The sequence below is a fragment of the Sus scrofa genome, chromosome 5 (genome assembly GCF_000003025.6).
Source record: "Sus scrofa isolate TJ Tabasco breed Duroc chromosome 5, Sscrofa11.1, whole genome shotgun sequence".
Classification (NCBI taxonomy): domain Eukaryota; kingdom Metazoa; phylum Chordata; class Mammalia; order Artiodactyla; family Suidae; genus Sus; species Sus scrofa.
In genome coordinates this window covers 27,333,234-27,351,661 of record NC_010447.5, presented here as the reverse complement: position 1 = coordinate 27,351,661, position 18,428 = coordinate 27,333,234, and the positions used below count along the sequence as shown (strand labels likewise).

Genomic DNA, 18,428 nt, shown 5'->3' with positions numbered 1-18,428 from the left:
TATTATTCACCCATAAACAAGAATGAAATAATGTCATTTGCATCAACATGGATGGATCTAGAGATTATACTCAGTGAAGTTAGTAAAACAGAGAAAGACAAATATCATATGACAGCACTTATATGTGACATCTAATAAAAAATGATACAGGGGTTCCCTTTGTGGCTCAACAGTTAACAAACCTGACTAGGATCCATGAGGATGCAGATTCGATCCCTGGCCTCACTCAGTGGGTTAAGGATCTCATGTTGCCATGAGCTATGGTGTGGGTCGCAGACACAGCTCTGATCTGGCATTGTTGTGGCTGGGCATCGGCCTGCAGCTGTAGCTCCAATTGGACCTCTCGCCTGGGAACCTCCATATACCATAGGTGTGGCCCTAAAAAGCAAAAGCAAAAAAAAAAAAAAAAAAAATACGGAAGAACTTATTTATAAAGCAGAAACAAACTCGCAGATTTCAAAACCAATCTTGTGGTTACCATAGGTGAAACTGTTGAGGGGAGGGAGGAATTGGGAGGGTGGGAGTAACTTACACACACTACTGTATAAATCTAATGATTTACAGTAACCTACTATACAGCACAGGAAAATCTACTCAGTAGTCTGTAATAATCTATATGGGAAAAAAAGATTGGATGTATTTATATATGTATAACTGATTCACTTTGCTGTACACCTGAAACTAATGCAACATTCTAAGTCAACTATACTTCAATAAAATTTAAAAAATTTTATGACTACCAATACATGTTGGTGATAAAAGGGAACCTAAATTTTTAACATAATGGGCTAAACAAAAATCCAAGGTATCACTGATAGAACTCAGCCTTGAATTTCAGCAACAGAAAAGCTTACTCTAAAGGAAAAATAAAAGGGGAGGCCAAGACTACAGGGTATCTTTAGGGGGCAGCTCATGTCTAAGGAGGAGGTGGCAGCCTTCCTTCATTTGTTCCTCTGTTTAGCCAGTGTCTACTTTACCTCCTGTGAGCCTGCACCATTGTCGATATGCGTGAATAAAACAAAGTTCCTGCCTTCATGGAGCTAATGTTCCAGAGGAGAGGCGGAATATAAACACGTAAATTAATAAATAAGGTTGTTTCAGATTGTGCCACACGAGTGCCATGAAGGGCCGAGGCAGGAGCAGGGAACGCCGTGCTTGTGGATGAGGGTCGGAAAAGGTGCTGAGTGATGCACAGGCTCCAGATCTGCAAGGACCCAGAGCAAGAGCAGCCCGGGCAGAGGGAAGGACGAGGCTCTGGGGCTGGTTAAGAAACAGCAAGAAAGCTAGTGTTCTGAGCACGCGGCAGAGTGTAAAAGATGTCAGGACACTGTCAAAAATCAGACCCTGGAGGGCCTCAGCATTGGATAGTATTTTAAAATGATAGAAAGCCAGTGCAGACTTCTAAGTCGAGGAGTGATGGCTGTGGGTGAAAAGAGAAATGGTTGTGGGAGATGTGCCCGCAGGCCTCTCAGCCAGTCTGAAAGCACAAGCAAAGGTCTTTCTGATAAACATTACAAAACTGAAACAGACAAGACCTGTTCATAATGGCCCATCAGAAGGGTGAAAGGACATCGGTGTGGCTGCTGGGGTGTCTCTCGAGTTCACATGTTCAGAGAAGGTGTCTAAAATGTGTCCTCCAAGGAGCAGCACACAGCCAGCCGAGACCCGAGTGGGAAAGGGGCATGCGTGTGAGTGAGCACGGCTGCAGCCAGCACCACTGGGGCTTAGAAGGCAGACACCAAAAACAAGAAGACTCTTTGCTTTTGTTTGGTAAATGCAGAAAGAACAAGAAAATATGTAAGGGCAGAATAAAGCCACTGCCTAGGCTAAGTAGCATTCAGTGATTTGCTCACCTAGTCAAACATTTGTTGGGCATCTATCATATGCCAGGTAGTCTTTTACGTGTCAGAAATACTACAGGTAGCAAAGCAAACATCTCCATCCTTAGAGCTTAAGCAGGCGAGGGGGTGCAAGAGAGGACATAAAGAAAATAAAGAAGTCAAATTCTTAAAATATTCGGTGGCAGTAGACGCCTGGAGAAACATAAAGCAGAGAGGGGGAATAGGAAAGTTGGGGGTGCGGAGTGATTTTTAAAGAAGGTCATTTCATTACTTGGCTTTTATTTCGAGTATGTTGGGAAAGCCATTGGAGGGTTTGAGTAGGGTAATGACGTTATCTGACATTTTAAAATAATGACTCTGGTTGCTCTGAGAATAGAGGTAAAGGACAAAACTGAACAGTTTGCAACACCTTCACGGCCGTCACCCTGCCAGTGGCACCATCCTCTCTTGCCTCCATTTTTCCAGGATGGCCTGAGGAGGCCATTGCCGTGCTGTAGGCAGAAGAAGATGATGTGATATGAAAATCCTCAATTCCTATTTTGTTTCCCTCTTACCAGAGGACAGAGAAGATGAGGAGTCAGATAGTGTGAGAAAAAGAATGTGTGTGTATATATGTGCATGTGCGTATGACTGGGTCACTATGCTCTACAGCAGAAATTGGCACAACATTGTACGTCAACTATAATTTAAGAAAAAAAAAAAAGGAAAGAGAAAAAAAAGGTGAGGAATTCTCGTCCGTTCGCATGAAAAACATCTTAAGCATTTGCCACAAATGGAGGCTGGGTCCAGAAATAAGTGTAGCCAGAAGGTAGTCACTTCGAGGGGGGGGGGTTGCGCGTGGAGAGGACACCTAGCCTGAGAGCCACCGAGAAGGACTGCAGGGGAGGTGGCTCAGAGTTCGAGTCTCAGAGGAGAGGATGCTCTCGATGCCGTCCGAGCGACCAGGTGCTGAGGGCGAGCAGTGAAGAAGGTCCTCAGGCAGTAGGTAGGGGTTGTGAGGTCAGGATTCCAGAAGCACCATCAAAGCAGATAAAGTTGCTGAGCACGAAAGCAAAGGAAGGAGCAGGGAAGCAATCGATAAACCTGAACTGAAGTCCTCAGGGAAGGTGGGAGACTGTCCTGAGAGGCGAGGGAGGGGGTGTGCAAGAGCCTTGGACTGGAAGGGGGGCAATTGATGCCCCTTTCTTGCCTTCGGAGTAAGAGCAGTTTGACGGATCAGCATCCACTGGTGGTGATATCATCTGGGAGACAACTTGGATTTGCTAATAGGTCGAGCCCAATTGCAGTCTCCACCTTTTTGAGAAGGTGTCTAGGCTGGTTGATCATGCTCAGAGTGTACGTGGATGTAGTTTGACTTTGTAAGAAGGTCGATGGACTCTTAGTCTTTAGACAAGGGGGAGAAACACTGTGTGGACAGTAGCTCAGTTCAGTTGCTTCATAGATGGCATGAAAGCTATACCCCAAAAGTCTAAATTCATGAGGACAGTGCCTCTCTGGGTCAGTGATGTCAGGCCTTCTAAACCCTGCATTTCACCCCCGCCCCACCCTCTCATTTAAACATGAATATCTCAATATTGCCCTCCACCACTGAGTTTATCTCCTGTGCCTTTCCACCAGAGGACGTGGTTTTGTAAGTACTTTCATCCGCTTGGCTTCAAGAAATGTTGATACACCCTTTCTCTGGTTAGCTTGGCCTAGAGGAAGGTCTCTAATGGCTTGATTCTGCTTAGCCTTTTTTTTTTTTTTTTTTTTTTTCACTGACCTGGATGAAGACAGCAGAGCTGGTTATCCAATTTAATGTGACATGGCATAGAAAGAGAGCCGATTTTTTGGATGAAAGGGTATGAATTCATATGTCTCTCGGTGGATTGGAGCAATGGTCTGAAACTAGCAAGATACACTTAATAAGGACAATGGAGTTTTCCATCCAGAGTGAAATATTCATGAGAGTGTAAACCAGAGGAAGATCATGGGTCAAGAAACCTTCTCAGGACTTTTTTCTTGTGGACTGACTGGGTTTTGTTTGGTTAGGATTTTTGTTTGTTTTCACTTGTCATTTCAATACATGACCTTAAATCGCAGGCACACATACCTGCACGTAACACCAATATAAGCTGCAGTGATTTTTAAAAGAACGAGGTCTACATCAAAGCAGCAATCATTTCATTCTTTTATAGACCACATCTTCAGTGTTTGCAGTTCTGAGTGCCCTTCTCTGAGGACAGTGACAAGCTAGAAGGCCCCCAGAGGCCCCTCCCATAGCATTTGGTGCTCAGTTAATAAATATTGGTTGAATGGATGGTGACTTCAGTGCTTGGGATGGTGCCTCAGGTCCTGTGAAGGAAGGATGATACTAAGAAAGAGGAAGCTTTCAGACAGCTCTCTTCAAGTATTTGCAGAGCTCTCAAGCAGAAGAGGGATTAGATTTATTTCATGTTTTTTCCATAAGCCAGACCCCGCACACCAGTGGGTGACTGCTTGGGTCAATTTAAGAAAGAATTTCCCAGGGCTCTTCTCCAGCAGTGCCATAAAAGCTCCTGGGACAAGGACTATCTCCCTCAGCCCATTGGTTGACAGAGGCCAGCACCGGGCTAGGGTGTGCAGGAGGGATCTGGGGTACAGCTGACTTAGTGGCCTTCCAGTCTCTTCCAGAGCTGAGCTTTTCCTTCTAGTAGGTCCAGATCAATGGTGCCTTGTCTTTTCAGCTTTGCAGAATCAACACTGCAAGGGAAACTATTACACATACTTTAAAAAAGGTTTACTGGAAACTGCTAAGGATACTGCCTGGAGTTGGGGAAAGCCCTGTAATTAATTGAGCCCCCTTTAAGTCTTGCATATTTTTTTTTCTCATCTCATCCTTTTGTCAATTGGCCTCATGAATATTTTTCATAAAAGGAGTTCCTGTTGTGGCTCATAGTGTCTGTGAGGATGTGGGTTCGATTCCTGGCCTCACTCACTGTGGTAAGGGTCCAGCTTTGCTGCAGGCTGCAGCATAGGTTGTGGATGCAGCTCAGATCCAGTGTTGATATAGCTGTGGCATAGGCCTCTAGCTGCAGCTCCAATTCAACCCCTAGCCCGGGAACTTCCATGTGCCTAAAATAAATAAATAAATAAATAAATAAATATTTTTCCTAAAGGAACTGACCCCAAGTAAGAGTTAATCTAAAAATCTTTCCTAAGCCTTTCAGTTTTGCTTTCTTATAACAAGTAATTATTTGAATATGATCTCTGGTCAGTTATATTATTATAAAACTAGAGAGTAATCTGTTTTGAAAAAAATTTTTTTTGCTTTTTATTTATTTATATATTTATTTATTTTTAGGGCCACACCCAAAGCATATGGAGGTTCCCAGGCTAGGGGTCGAATCGGAGCTACAGCTGCTGGCCTGCACCACAGCCACAGCCACTCGGGGTCCAAGCCACGTCTGCGACCTACAGAACAGCTCACGGCAACTCCAGATCCTTAACCCAGTGAGCAAGGCCAGGTATTGAACCTGCAACCTCATGATTCCTAGTCCGATTCATTTCTGCTAAGCCACGACAAGAACTCCTGGAGGTTTGTTTTTTTTTTTTTTTTTTTTTTTAAGTTGAATCAAGATTTCAGAAACCATCGTATCTGATGTGAAGGAATAGACTTTATCTATTAATCTTAGGTCCCAGGACGTCCGCATCTTGGAGCTCTCAGGCTTCCACCCTTTCTCCTTATCCGCTCAACCTGCCCCATCTGAGAAGAACAGAAGCCCAGGACTAGTTGGAAGCGTGTAGATTCAAGCCCACAGCCTAGACCTGGGCTGTGATGTCATGTGAGCAGCAGAAGCTGCGGAGGCCCTTTAACCTGCAGGACGGATGAGGGAGGCCGGCTGTCTAGAGAAGGTTGCATGGCTGCAGGTGAAACACCCTGAGCAGCAGCAGCAGGTCAAGAACACAGACTGTGGCTTCCCCGACTTCCCTCTGCTCTTCCCTGTAGACTGTGTGGGAGGACAGCTGCTGGTTTTGTCCCTTCATGGTCAGCTTTTGCTCTTTTTTCTCACACAGAAAATCCCCCTTCCTTTTTTGCCCAAAGTCCCCCATCATCAGATGCCTGCTTTTCATCCGCTGAAAGGTGGACAATAAGGGTCTCATTCGAGACTCTGCACTTAGAATGAGAAATCATCAGAGCTGAGTCCAGACATCACATTTCTTTGGTGCGTTTTCTGGGGCTGTCTGAGTTTAGCTTTAGGGCCACTAACATGGAATTTGATCTTGGGAGAGTAACTTAACCTCCCTGAGTCTCAGTCTCCTCATCTGGAAGACAGGACATTTCAGGGTCTTTGGGAGATTTTAGACTCGGTGCACAAACACCCAGCCCGTGTCTGGCCTGGAAAGATGTTCAGTAGGTCATAGCTGCAGCCACTGTCAGTAGCTGTCATTCATTCACACCATCTTTAATCACGAGTTGTAACTCTTGAGTATTTTTTTTTGTCTTTTTTTTTTTTTTATGTCCTTTTAGGGCCATACCCGTGGCATATGGAGGTTCCCAGGCGAGGGGTCTAATCGGAGCTGTTGCCACTGGCCTACACTACAGCAACGCCAGATCCAAGCCGAGTCTGTGACCAACACCACAGCTCATGGCAACACTGGATCCTTAACCCACTGAGCAAGGCCAGGGATCGAACCTGCAACCTCATGGTTCCTAGTCGGATTCATTTCCGCTGTGCCATGATGGGAACTCTGAGTATTTTATTTTTTTAATGGTGAGTAACAAAATTATTTTTTATTAAAGTACAGTTGATTTACACTGTTGTGCCAATTTCTGCTGTACAGCAAAGTGATCCAAATATATATGTGTGTGTGTGTGTATATATATATATATATATATATATATAGGTATATGTCTATTTTTATATTCATTTATTCATATTATCTTCCATCATGTTCTATCCCAAGAGATTGGATATAGTTCCCTGCGCTGTACATATTTTATTCTTTTTTTTTTTTTTTTGCTTTTTAGGGCTGCACCCGTGGCATATGGAGGTTCCTAGGCTAGGGGTCTAATCAGAGCTACAACTGCCGGCCTACACCACAGTCACAGCAATGCCAAATCCTTAACCCACTGAGTGAGGCCAGGGATCGAACCCACAACCTCATGGTTCCTAGTCAGATTCACTTCCACTGCGCCACAACAGGAACTCCCATATTTCATTCTCTTTATTATTCAAAACTTTAACTGTGGAGGGAAGTCTGCCTCCCTTCACGTGATGAACCGTGCCTAGGACTCTGCGAGACTGAGGGGAGGAGGATGCTGTACTTTATTTATAATTATTCACTCTGGTCATTTGCTGGTGAGGTAGGGGGGCGGGCTCATATCTGATTGAAAACCAACAAGGGCGGGAACACAACAAACCTTCCTTTCCCAGAGTTGGCTTTTCTATTTCGAATTGGGTTGTTGTTCTTAAAGACAAAGAAACGGAAGCTAAACTATAATGTCAGAATTTGCAGTGGTTCTTTTCCAAGGTGAGTTTTTGCCCTTCAGAGCTGTGGTGACACGGACTGCACTCTCCTGAAATTCTCTGCCCTGAGAGAATTTGATTAGTTGGGCTTGAGGTGGAGTCAGAGGACCATTTTCTTGCTGTCTTTTCAAGCTTGTTAAGCATGCTTTTAGCCTGTCTCCACTGACCTCTAGGTAACTTCTAGTCATCGATTCCAGCGCTGCTGCCGTCTGCCTCCCGTGTCATCTCAGACTCCTGTGTCTGGATCTCCAGGTCCCAGCCTCTGCCTAGGGACCATCCACAGTTGTCTTCCACTCTGTCTGAACCTGTCTTCTTTTTATTTTTTTTCTTTTTAGGGCCTTACCCGCAGCATATGCAGATTCCCAGGCTAGGGGTCGACTCGGAGCTATAGCTGCTGGCCTACACCACAGCCACAGCAACTCAGGATCTGAGCCACGTCTGCAACCTACACCACAGCTCAGGGCAATGCCAGATCCCTGAGCAAGGCCAGGGATCGAACCGCAACCTCATGGTTCCTAGCTGGATTTATTTCCACTGCGCCACATGGGACCTCCTGAACCTATCATCTTAATCTCCACACGTCCTCCCTTCTGTCCCCAAGCCCTCCTTGTGCCTGATTCACAGCGTTTCCCAGACCCTTTCCCCTCTCCCTTGAGCTATGTAGTCTGTCATCTTTAGGGTCAAGCGGACAAGATTTTTCAACTGATTTTGAATGTTAGCCCGTGATTTTGCTCCACAGCAGTGGTTCTCAGTGGCTGCACACTGGAATCCTTTGGAAGCTTTTGAAAAATTCCTGGTGCCTGGGTCCCCTCCCCAGAGGTTCAAATTTAATTGCTCTGAGATGTGACCTGGGCATCCGGATTTTTAAAGTCCTCCCAGGCGTTACGCAGCCAAGATTGAGAACCACTGGTCTACAAACTCATTCAGTCCCCAGGCTGAGTGTACTCTAATGATAGCTCTGTTTGTACCCGAACAACCTGTATATCACAGTGTTTTGCATAGTTCATGTGAGAATAGAAACATCAAGTAGCGATGTCCACTTTGTGTTAATTGGGTAGATTTGAGGGAATGAAATAGTACGGCTCCTTTTTTTTTTGAAAAATTTAATTCACAGTACACCTCTCGGCTCACTGGACAGCAGCAACAACTGACTTTCTTTCTCTTTTTTTTGGTCTGTGCCCACAACACATGGAAATTTCCAAGAGAGGGATTGAACCTGCACCACAGCAGTGACCTAACCTGCTGCAGTGACAACACTGGATCCTTAACCCACTCGGCCACTAGGGAATTCCAGCTTTCATTACACTCTCAGAATGTGTCAGGCACTTCTGAGCTCATAACATTCACCAGTGCATTTTAATCCTCACAACAAGCCTATGAATGAGCCCTACTTTTTGCCCTCTCTGAGTAACAAGAATCTTGGAGTTCCCTAGTGGCCCAGCAGTTAAGGAGCTGGCATTGTCACTGCTACGGCTCAGGTCACTGTTGCAGCATGGGTTCGATCCCTGGCCCAGGAATCTCCACATACCATGGGTACAGCCAAAAAAATAAATAAGCCGAGGAGGGCATTAAAATAAATTTAAACAAAATGAAACAAATCAAGCACCCTGAGGTCCAGAGAGGCTTGTCCTCTCACCCAGGGCTGCACAGAAAACAGTGCTAAACTTGAGCCTTGGGCACATCGTATGCCAAAACTTCACTGTTCCTCCACCCCCAGCAAAGAACAACTTAACCAAATAACTTCCGGGAAGATAAGGATGTGCCTGCTTTAGCTTTGGAGTTGAAGTCTTTTTCAGTTGGGTTGCATTCTTCCGTATATCAAGCGCCTCCATAAATTTGATGTTAGATTCACTCCCAAGCTGCCTAGGTATATCCAAGGCCAGGAGGTCATGTCCCAAATTAATTTCTTTCATGCATTCAGGAGACATTATTTTAGAAAAGCATCTTGTTTCTAGCCTCTAACCTAGCACAACTTACCCCAACTTTCCTTAGTCTTCCTAATACTTCTCTGGGGAACTGAATAGGCAATGCTACCCCCATTTTACAGAAAGGAGCACTGGTGTGCTAAGTATTAACTATCTACTGTATATTAGTAATAGCTGCCACTAATTGAGCACTTACTATGTGCAAGGTTCTGTGCCAAGCTCTTTATATCCTGTCTGGTAATCCTCACTTTACAGATGAGGAAATGGAGACCCAAAAAGGGGAGCTGCTTGTCCAGGGTACTACAGCTGGTAACTAGGTGCCATGTTTGTTTGCTCGTTTATTTTTTAACTTCCTTATGAGGAAAATTGCAAGATGTGGCCTTCGTTTGCTCTCCCACCATAGCCTGGCCAGCCTCTACTGTGCGTGCAGTGGCATCTGAACAACCATGGCTGGAATAAGCCATTGAAGCATAACCTGAATTTTCTTTCTGTGTGTCGAATGGCCATTTAAGAGTGATCATGAAACAAAGGATTTTCTGCCAGCCTTGAATATCATACTGAGGTCAAGCAGGCTATAAATATTCCTTCTCCAGCCATCCCAGTATGAGGCTGCTTTGGCGTAAACAGCCCCTGAAGGTGAGAACTGGCTCTCAGGGCAGTTTCACCCTCCATCCATCTCGGCGCTGCTGTTTCTCACAGTTTCAGATTAATGACTAGAACTCTGCCACTGCTGCTGGAGTGCTTCTTTATTGCCACAAACACTAAATGCTTAGGACAGAAACCTGTCGCCCCTTCTCGCTAATTATGACCGTGCCAGCTCATTCTCTCTTCCAGCATGTAAATAGCCTTGGTATTTTCTGGTTTGTTAAAATATGTACACACACACACATACACACTCACACAATTCTGTAGGGAGAATAACTCCTTATACAGAACTAGCTTGGCAGTGTGGTGAGCAGATGGAGTCTCAGGGAAAATAAAGTACCTGGCGGCCTATGTCAGGGCAGCAGGTCACTAATTGAGTGCAAACCTCTCTTTTTAATGTTGTTTATCCCCCTACAGGGCATACAAAACCATTGAGGATGATGACTTGAAGTTTCCCCTTATATACGGAGAAGGCAAGAAGGTAGGCACCGCTCTCAGGCTGTCTCTGCGGAGCGCATGGCAATCTGTGTGTTCCACTCAGCATCTCATGATTTCATAGCCTTGACAACTGGAAAGAATATCCCCTCCATCATCCTTCAGGCCTCCTGTCTTGAGGGTCCGAGGAGGGGCACGGTTGGGGGATGGGGGTGGTGAGCACAAGGGACTCAAGTCAGTTTTGTGAAAATGACAGTCCCCCCTCCCGCCATCCTGTTCTCAACCCATTTGAATAACTTTTTACAGCATTTAAACACGGCCACTTTCACATCCATCATCTCATTGTGCATCTGACAACAAGCCACGAGGCAGGCAGAGCTCACTGTCTTAAATCCATTTGGTAGAGGAGGCAGCTGGGACTCTGAGGTCAAAGCCGTTCAGAGTCCCACGGCTGGTGAGGGCTGGTACCAGGTGTGGCAGCATGTCCTCCACCTCCTTCTAGTGCCCTTTCATTCCTCCCTGGAATGCTCCTCCATGGCAGCTTCTCCACTTGCCCCCTGGAAAGGGGACCCAAAGCTTCACCCCCATTAAACCGGAGGATCCCATGGACCAGGTCCCAGGCGGCGCTAACAAAAACCACCCATCACCAGCCCCCCCGGGGCCCCAGTCAGCATCAGTCATTGCTGAGCCGAAGGAAGGCTGTCCATCTTTAAGTGGTCTCTGAGCAGACACCGGAGGGGGTTGCAGTCCTGGAAGAAGCTTTGAAGCCATTTCCCAGGAAGAACAGACACCTTCTGAATCACTGCATTCTTCCTTCCGAACACGATTACATTTCAACTAGGCACTGAGAGTTCCAATTAGAAGTGAAAAATGTGGTCACATTAAGAAGAATCTTCCACTGAATTTTTTTTCAGCATTTGATAGCTTTTATCAGGAAGAAGTGACTCATAAGAAAACTGAAGGATGCTTTCATGGGCAGAACGTGTCGGGAGGGCAGCGGGTAGGAGGGGAGAGAGAGCACACAGAGGATAGGTTTGGGGCTCCGTGTAGCCCAGCATTGATTTCATCAGAAGGAGGCATTTCTTGGGGAGAAACGAAGCAGGAATATTTCATCAGTAAAAGCATCTCTCTTCAAACTAACCTGCCCCTTTTCTGGAGATGGATCCTTCTCCCTCCCCTCCCTGGTTGAGAATCACGACAGGGAAGGACTGTGTTCCTGGTAGGATGACGTGTGCCTCTCGGTACAGGGGGCCCATCAACGTGTATCCCTCAGCTCAGCTCTCTACGCCTACAGCTGCCATTCTCCGTGGTGCTGAGATTCTCAGTATCACCCTGCTGCTACCCAGTGAGTTCCAGTAAGCTCAGGACCACATCCTGTGGCCTCTGTATCCTTAGGACCTGTGTGGCTCGGAACCTGACACGTGGCAGGCCATCAGTAGATGCCTAAATATTTTAAGCTCTTCAGTTGTGTTTGGTACACTCGGTGCAACAGGAAAATGGACATATGTGTTCTTCGCAGAGGATCAGATGTTAGACTGCAAGGAGCAAGTTTTTCCCAGTTCAGCCAAAAAAATGCACTTTCCCCAGACATCACGTTTCTCCAGTGCTTCAGTTCATTAGGGCTGGACAGTTCTGTGATACACATCTGACAAGTTCTGTCATCGTACCTGTTGACCTAGTTAAAAACCACCGTGGCTCCAGTCTTCTCCGGGCATCCTCTCTACCAGAGTGGCCCACCACCTCTGTCCCAGGACTCCGTGATCTCTTGAGAAAGCCTTAAAACTGCAACACGAGTTCTGCCTAGATCCTTTACAGGGGTTTTCTCTTTCTTCTCCACACATCTGCCCAGAAGTCTCAGAATACTTCCACTGCCCTTACTTTCCACTTCATTTCTGCCAATGCGTGGAAGGACTTGTGTGGGTAACACCTATATACTTTGTAAACTGAAATGCCCAACCATGCTCTGTCCAGCCAGAGAAAGTGCCCCAGCAGGGAGAAGAGCAGAAGGGCTGCAAGGCACTCAGAATGTTGATGCTTAGAGTTGAACGTGTCTCAGCTCAAGGGGAGCTGGACCAGCCTCCCAGCAGAGCAGTGCCTGAGCGGGGGCCCCAGGCTCACATCCTGTGTCTGCAGCTCAGCCCCTTTGATTCTTGCCTTTAAAAGATGTGTTATGGTTTCATTTCCATTTCACTGTAAACCTGGCCACCTTCTGATGTGAAACCAGCTCCAAAATCCACAGCCTAATAGGGAAAGGAGGACGAAGATCATGGTCCTGTGTTTGATCGTAACATCTTGGCATTGATACGTTTACTCTTATTACCCGAGCATTAGAGGGAGGATTCGAGTTCAGGTCTTTGAACCACGACGTTACACCGGATATGGTCTCGATGACGCAGGTGTTAGGCCAACGGGGGCTTCAGTCCCCCCAGCATGACGTTGACCCCATTTCTCTGCGCTTACCTGTCTTGATGCTGTCCATCCTTCTGCACCAAAATTTGGTGCCACTTCCTCCAGGGAACCTTCTCAGCAGCATTTGTACCTCCTTTGCCCTCATATAATCCATTACGTGTCTTTTAGCACGTGGCCATATTCTGTGTATTGTGAATTAGACATGTACCTCTTAAGTCTCCTTATCAAGTTCCGTTATGGTAGGGACAAGGCCTTAATACTTGTCCCCCACAGCACAGTGCCTGCACATAGTAGGTGATCAGTAAACGTTTGGGTGAATCAAGTCTGTGCCATCCCAGGGTCTAATGAGGCTGACGGTGTAGGCATTAGTCTCATAGTATTGCTTCCTCACAGCATTTGGAAAACCATTTAGAGAAAGCTGCAGACGGTGTGGTCTCAGCGATGAGGTCTCTGTGCCATTACAGCAAAGTGACATTCTGTTCCTTTCCACCCAGAGGGAATTTGTCAGGATCTTCCTAGCAGGAAAGGTTGGAGAGTTGCTAATGGTTTAATTTCTCCAGCCATAAAGGAAAATGTATCGGCCTTGGGAGGGCGGGCTCTGCCTCTGACCGTTTTGTATCTTGTATCACAGCACTAGAGACATAGCTGGTGTTCAGTAAATATTTGAAGAACGGGTACATCTTGGCTGGCTAGCTGGCTGGCTGGATCCTGTTGGATTTGGCTTGAACTGATTTCAGTAGCTATAGACATCATGGATGTATAGTATTTAGTTTATGGGACACCCTTCCCTCCAGCCTCTGCAAAAGAAACTTGGAACAAGACAGAAGCAACCCATTCAGATTAAGATAACTGGTGGAGAAGCCCGCTCCTCAAGTATGTAAGTGACCTTGGTGGGCTCTTCCTTGGACACAACCCACAGAAGTTAGCAGCCAGGGCCACGGAGCGGGACAGGAAGAACTGGAAAGTCATTGCTTCTCTCTCAGCCTGTGGCAGCTCTGCAGTGGCGGGGAGGCTTTCTGTGTGTGTGTGTGAGTGTTTCTGATGATCCTCTGCTTATACTCCTAGGCCCGAGTCATGGCAACTATTGGAGTGACCAGGGGACTTGGGGACCATGACCTGAAGGTGCATGACTCCAACATCTACATAAAACCATTCCTGTCTTCAGCTCCAGAGGTACCACATGGGGTTTTTGTTTCTCTTTTGTATGCTGTTTTCTACATGAGTCCTCCCGTGACTCATACTCATATTCAGACAGTAGCCGATTTGGGCCACAGGTGCTTGTGCAGTGTCTCTCGTGGCTATTTCTTTTCCCCACTCCATTCTCACTTTGTCCCGGTTCCTACCCTCATCACCTCCTGCCCAGACACTGAAGCCCACCCGTCCCCCAGGGGCATCCTTTGCCACCTCAGTCCAGCCTACGTGTTGCCATCAGGCCAGTTCTCCTAAACAACTGCTCCTCCGACACTCATTTGCTCAGAGCAAGCGAGCACGTGAGTAAAGCTCAGAGGTAAAAGCCCGGACTCCTTCATGTGGTGTTTAAGACTTGTTATAGTTTGGTTTCTCTTTTTTTTTTTTTTTTAATTTTAGGGCCACAGGTGCAACATATGCAAGTTCCCAGGCCAGGGGTCAAATCGGAGCTGCAGCTGCCAGCCTGTACCACAACCACAGCCACAGCAACACCAGATCTGAGCTGTGTCTGTGACCTACACCACAGCTCACAGCAACACCGAATCTTTAACCCACTGAGTGGGACCAGGGATTGAACCCACATCTGCATGGATACTAGTTGGGTTCATTTCCACTGAGCCACACTGGGAACTCCCTTGGTCTAATTTTTTTTTTTTTTAATTTGACCTTTAGGGAGTTCCCCAGTGGCTCAGTGGGTCCAGCATTGTCACTGCTATGGCAGGGGTTCAATCCCTGGCCTGGGAACTTCTGCATGCCATGGGTGTGGCCAAAAAAAAAAAAAAAAAAATCTGATCTTTGTTCCCCTACACCAGGTGGAATGAACTTGTTATTTCTCGCATGTGAGCTTCGGTTTCCCATATTTACTCAAACTATCCTTTCTGCCTAGAACGTGCTTCCTCCCCATCGCCAAACATCTACATTCATTTCCCTCTTTGCACTTTACTTTAAATGCTTCTCCTGCTTTCCCCCTCCCCCAACCACAAGTCATGTCTGACCCTACTCCAGAGACACATGCGCCGCTGCCTCTTACAGTGTTTTCGCCTCCTGCCTGGTCGCGTGGTGGTTCGTGTGTACACGTTATCCTTCCTTAGATTTTCATTGCCTCAAAAACGTGTATCAGTCCATTGATGTTTGGAGAAGGTACACTAGCAAGTTGTCATAGATTTGGTTAAAAAAATCATTTTTCTTATAATACAGGAAACAATATCAAGTTCTGTTTCGGGAGATATCATTTAGAAAAGATTTTGCTTCTGAGATACAGAAAACTCTAATAGTAGTTTAGGGTATATTTTTCTCACATAACAAGGGGGCTGGAATTTGGTGGTTGTCCATGGGGGTGCAACTCCTCCAGTGTCAGCGCTGGCATCTCTGTTCCTTTTTTTCCTTCATGGTTCCAATATGGTGGCAGCAGCTCCAAGCATAGCATTTTCATGCAAAGCAGGAAGGAGGGGGCAGCCTATCTGTCCCAGCAGATATTCACTTGCATCTCATTGGCTGAAACTGTGTCACATGACCTCCCCGAGCTGCCAAGGAAGTTGGGGGAGGGAGAGAAGAGTTTCCAATTTCTACAGTAGAGGAGAGCCAGGGAGGGGTGAGTCAGGAACCAGTGGTGTTTGCACACTGTGTGATTAACTCTTAAAGCAGTGCCTTGCCCTGGAAAAGCCCAGACTGTCTAGATACAGCTCCATCTGCATGTCCTCCCCAAGGTGCTGCGTAGGCCCTTTGTGTTAGAAAAGCCCACTCGTGCTAACTCAAAAAAGGGGAGGTCAGGGGGAGATGCTTCTTTTAATAATATCAGAAGAGATGTTTATCATGTCCACAGGAAGAACCCCTGAGGAGCCAGGCTTTATGGGAGGGAAGATGGTCCTGGAATCAGGGCAGCCCTGCGAACTTGAGCAGTGCAATCTGTCACCTTCGTGAGGTGGTTCTGGCACCGACGTGACCAGATGCATCTCATACATCTCCGCTGCCGGGCAACCCAGTTTCTCCCTCTCTCAACTCCACATTGCCTTAGAGGCATCTCCTTGGCCCTACTCCCCTTTCCTACTTCCCAGCCTAGAGCCTGCCCCTTCGGATTGTATGTCCCCTCCGGAGTCACTGATGGCACCACCCAGGCCACCCCTTTGGCAGGGCTGAGAGCAGGGGCATTTCCTTCAGATACCGTGATTGCTGAGGCTGACATCCAAAATATCTCTTGCCGCAGGAGGTTGAGAGGCCCCTGAGAGGGGAATGTCCAGGAAATATCCAGCGTGGGAGACACATACATTTCCTGCCATCACCTAGGTTTCAAGTGAGGTCAGCTTGGTGGAAACCACAATTAGCCTTTGCAGACATCTCTTTCTTAGCCTTCATGAGGAGGACCTTTGCTGCATAAAGCATCCAAGGTTCCCTGGAAGCGGGCAGATCCCTGTGCCCTCTAGTCTGGCCAGCATAAGGATCCTTGAATTACTGCTGAAACTCCTCTTGGACAGAGAAAAACCAAGAAATACTAGCCTCATGGACTTCTATCTGGTCCCCCTTGGGAGAGAGGCATTTATCAGGCATATTAAATGGTACTGTCACCTTTCTACTTTCCAGAAGTCACAGATGAAGTGGGATTCATGCTGGGGGCCCGTTCTCAGGAAACACTAACCACTTTGCTCCTTAAAGCAGAATGAAAACCTTCTCATCCTCCCCTCCGCTCCCACTTTCCATAGAAAGTGAGAGGTTTGGTTTGGTTTTCAGGAGAATGGTCTCTATGCAGTTAGGTTCTAGATCTTTCAATAGCCAGGGGGGCTTCTGCTGAGAACCCACAGAGCCAGACCGTAGGTTTAAAACTCGGGCCAGCATGGGAGACTCCTGTGGGACTGATGAAAAATCCCAGTGGGTTGATCAGAAACTTCATGTCACCTGTCTGGAGTGATGCGGATTTGCATGAAACTGGCAACCTCTGGCAAAATTTAAGTGCTCTTAGGAAAGGTACAGAGTTGAATAAAATGTAGAGTTTTTATGATAACAATAACAAGTAGCATTTATTAACCACATAGTCTGGGCCAAACAACATACTTTTTTTTTTTTAATGTGCAGTGTCTCATTTAATCCTCATAACAACTCTGTGAGGTATGTCTCGTTGTTGTACCCATTTTAAAGATCAAGAAATTGAGGCCCAGGGAAGTAAATTAACTCCCCGATGGTTATATGTAGTTATTAACTAGCGAGATGATCAGGCTCTGGAGTACAGGGAGAGAAGCTGAGTTCAAGGAAATTCTTGGGTCAGTGTCTAAGAGACCCAAGTGTCTAAGAGTACTGTTTCAAAGGGCTCCGAAGATTGTACCTCTGTCTTGGGACCTCAGTGGCCTGAGTTTCTCAGAGAAATGTGGTCTCAGACTGAAAATGATGGCAGAGTAGAAGCAGTAACTGGGAAAGACAGGAACGGCCTTTCGTGTGTGCCAACCGAGGCCAGACAGAATTGTGCAAAATGAGATTGTGCACCTATAATTTAGCCTAATGGGTATGTAGTGTAGATCTCAAGATTCCTTTGCACGGGATTAAAATTGTTGTACGTTTTAAATGCTTCCAGATGGAGAGGCCTTAGCCGGAGCCAGGAGAGGGGGAGGAAAGTTAGAGGGACGAGGTGGGAGCAGCTTGAATCAGCTATGATGGAGGAGCGCAGAAGAAAGAAGAGGGGTACAGCCCCCCTAGTCCCAGTCTTGGGGCAGAAACTCCTTCCCCTGGGCGGTGGTGACACAGGGGGCCTCTGCTGGGAACCCGCAAAGCCAGGTCAATGTATATAATGCTCCTCAGGAAGAATAACTGCCTCCCTTCCTGCTTTCATTCCCCCACCCCCAGCCCAGGCCTGCCCTGGCTCTCTAACCGTGACTTCCTCAGAACATTCCCCTGCTATGCTTCCTCTTTGCCAAGCATGGATCTTTATTTCACATTTGGGTTCTAACTTTCAAACTCAGCTCAGTCTGGTAATTTTAACGGCTGGGGCTGGGGCTGGGGGTGGGGGGGGTGGGAGCTGGAATGTGATTTAATTCTAAGAAAAAAGGCTCAAAAATCTTCTTGGAAATCAGCGTTGTTCCCATTCATCATTGTAGCTCCTAATTCGATTTGATGAGTTCAATAAAAATAAATCAAAACCATGTGGCGCAAATTTACGTAAAAAATGCACAGGGGTTTAAAAATTAGAGAAGGGTTTCTAGCCAAACACATTTTCGGTTCTCGCTGAACACAAGGCGCTGGAAAAATCTCCAGTTTGCCAAACCCAAGGAGCGGCGGCCAGGTTTGCTGAGCCCCCCCTCGTCTCTTCCAAAGTCAAAGGTAGGGATTTCCGGCCAAGGACTGAATTCCACCAGAGGCCCCACCAACCCAACCCGGCATAGGAAGCGTCTTGACCCTCCCCTGGTCCACGGCATCTTTTCTCCATGTAGCAGGCGCCTCTCCTCCTGTAAGAGAAACATCCCCCACCAGGTCTCCCATCAATGAAGTTCATCACCGTTCCACTCGCGTGTATC

General features: G+C 46.7%; 1 protein-coding gene across 2 annotated transcripts in view; it reads left to right on the top strand.

Moving 5' to 3' along the window:
• The window catches only part of PPM1H (protein phosphatase, Mg2+/Mn2+ dependent 1H), a 272,527-nt gene that overhangs the window by 220,642 nt on the left and 33,457 nt on the right, over nucleotides 1-18,428 (top strand). For both annotated transcript variants that reach the window (XM_021091936.1, XM_021091937.1), the window contains exons 7-8: nucleotides 10,318-10,381; nucleotides 13,810-13,917. In XM_021091936.1, the coding sequence (XP_020947595.1) occupies nucleotides 10,318-10,381; nucleotides 13,810-13,917 (172 nt within the window). The remainder of the gene's footprint in view (nucleotides 1-10,317; nucleotides 10,382-13,809; nucleotides 13,918-18,428) is intronic.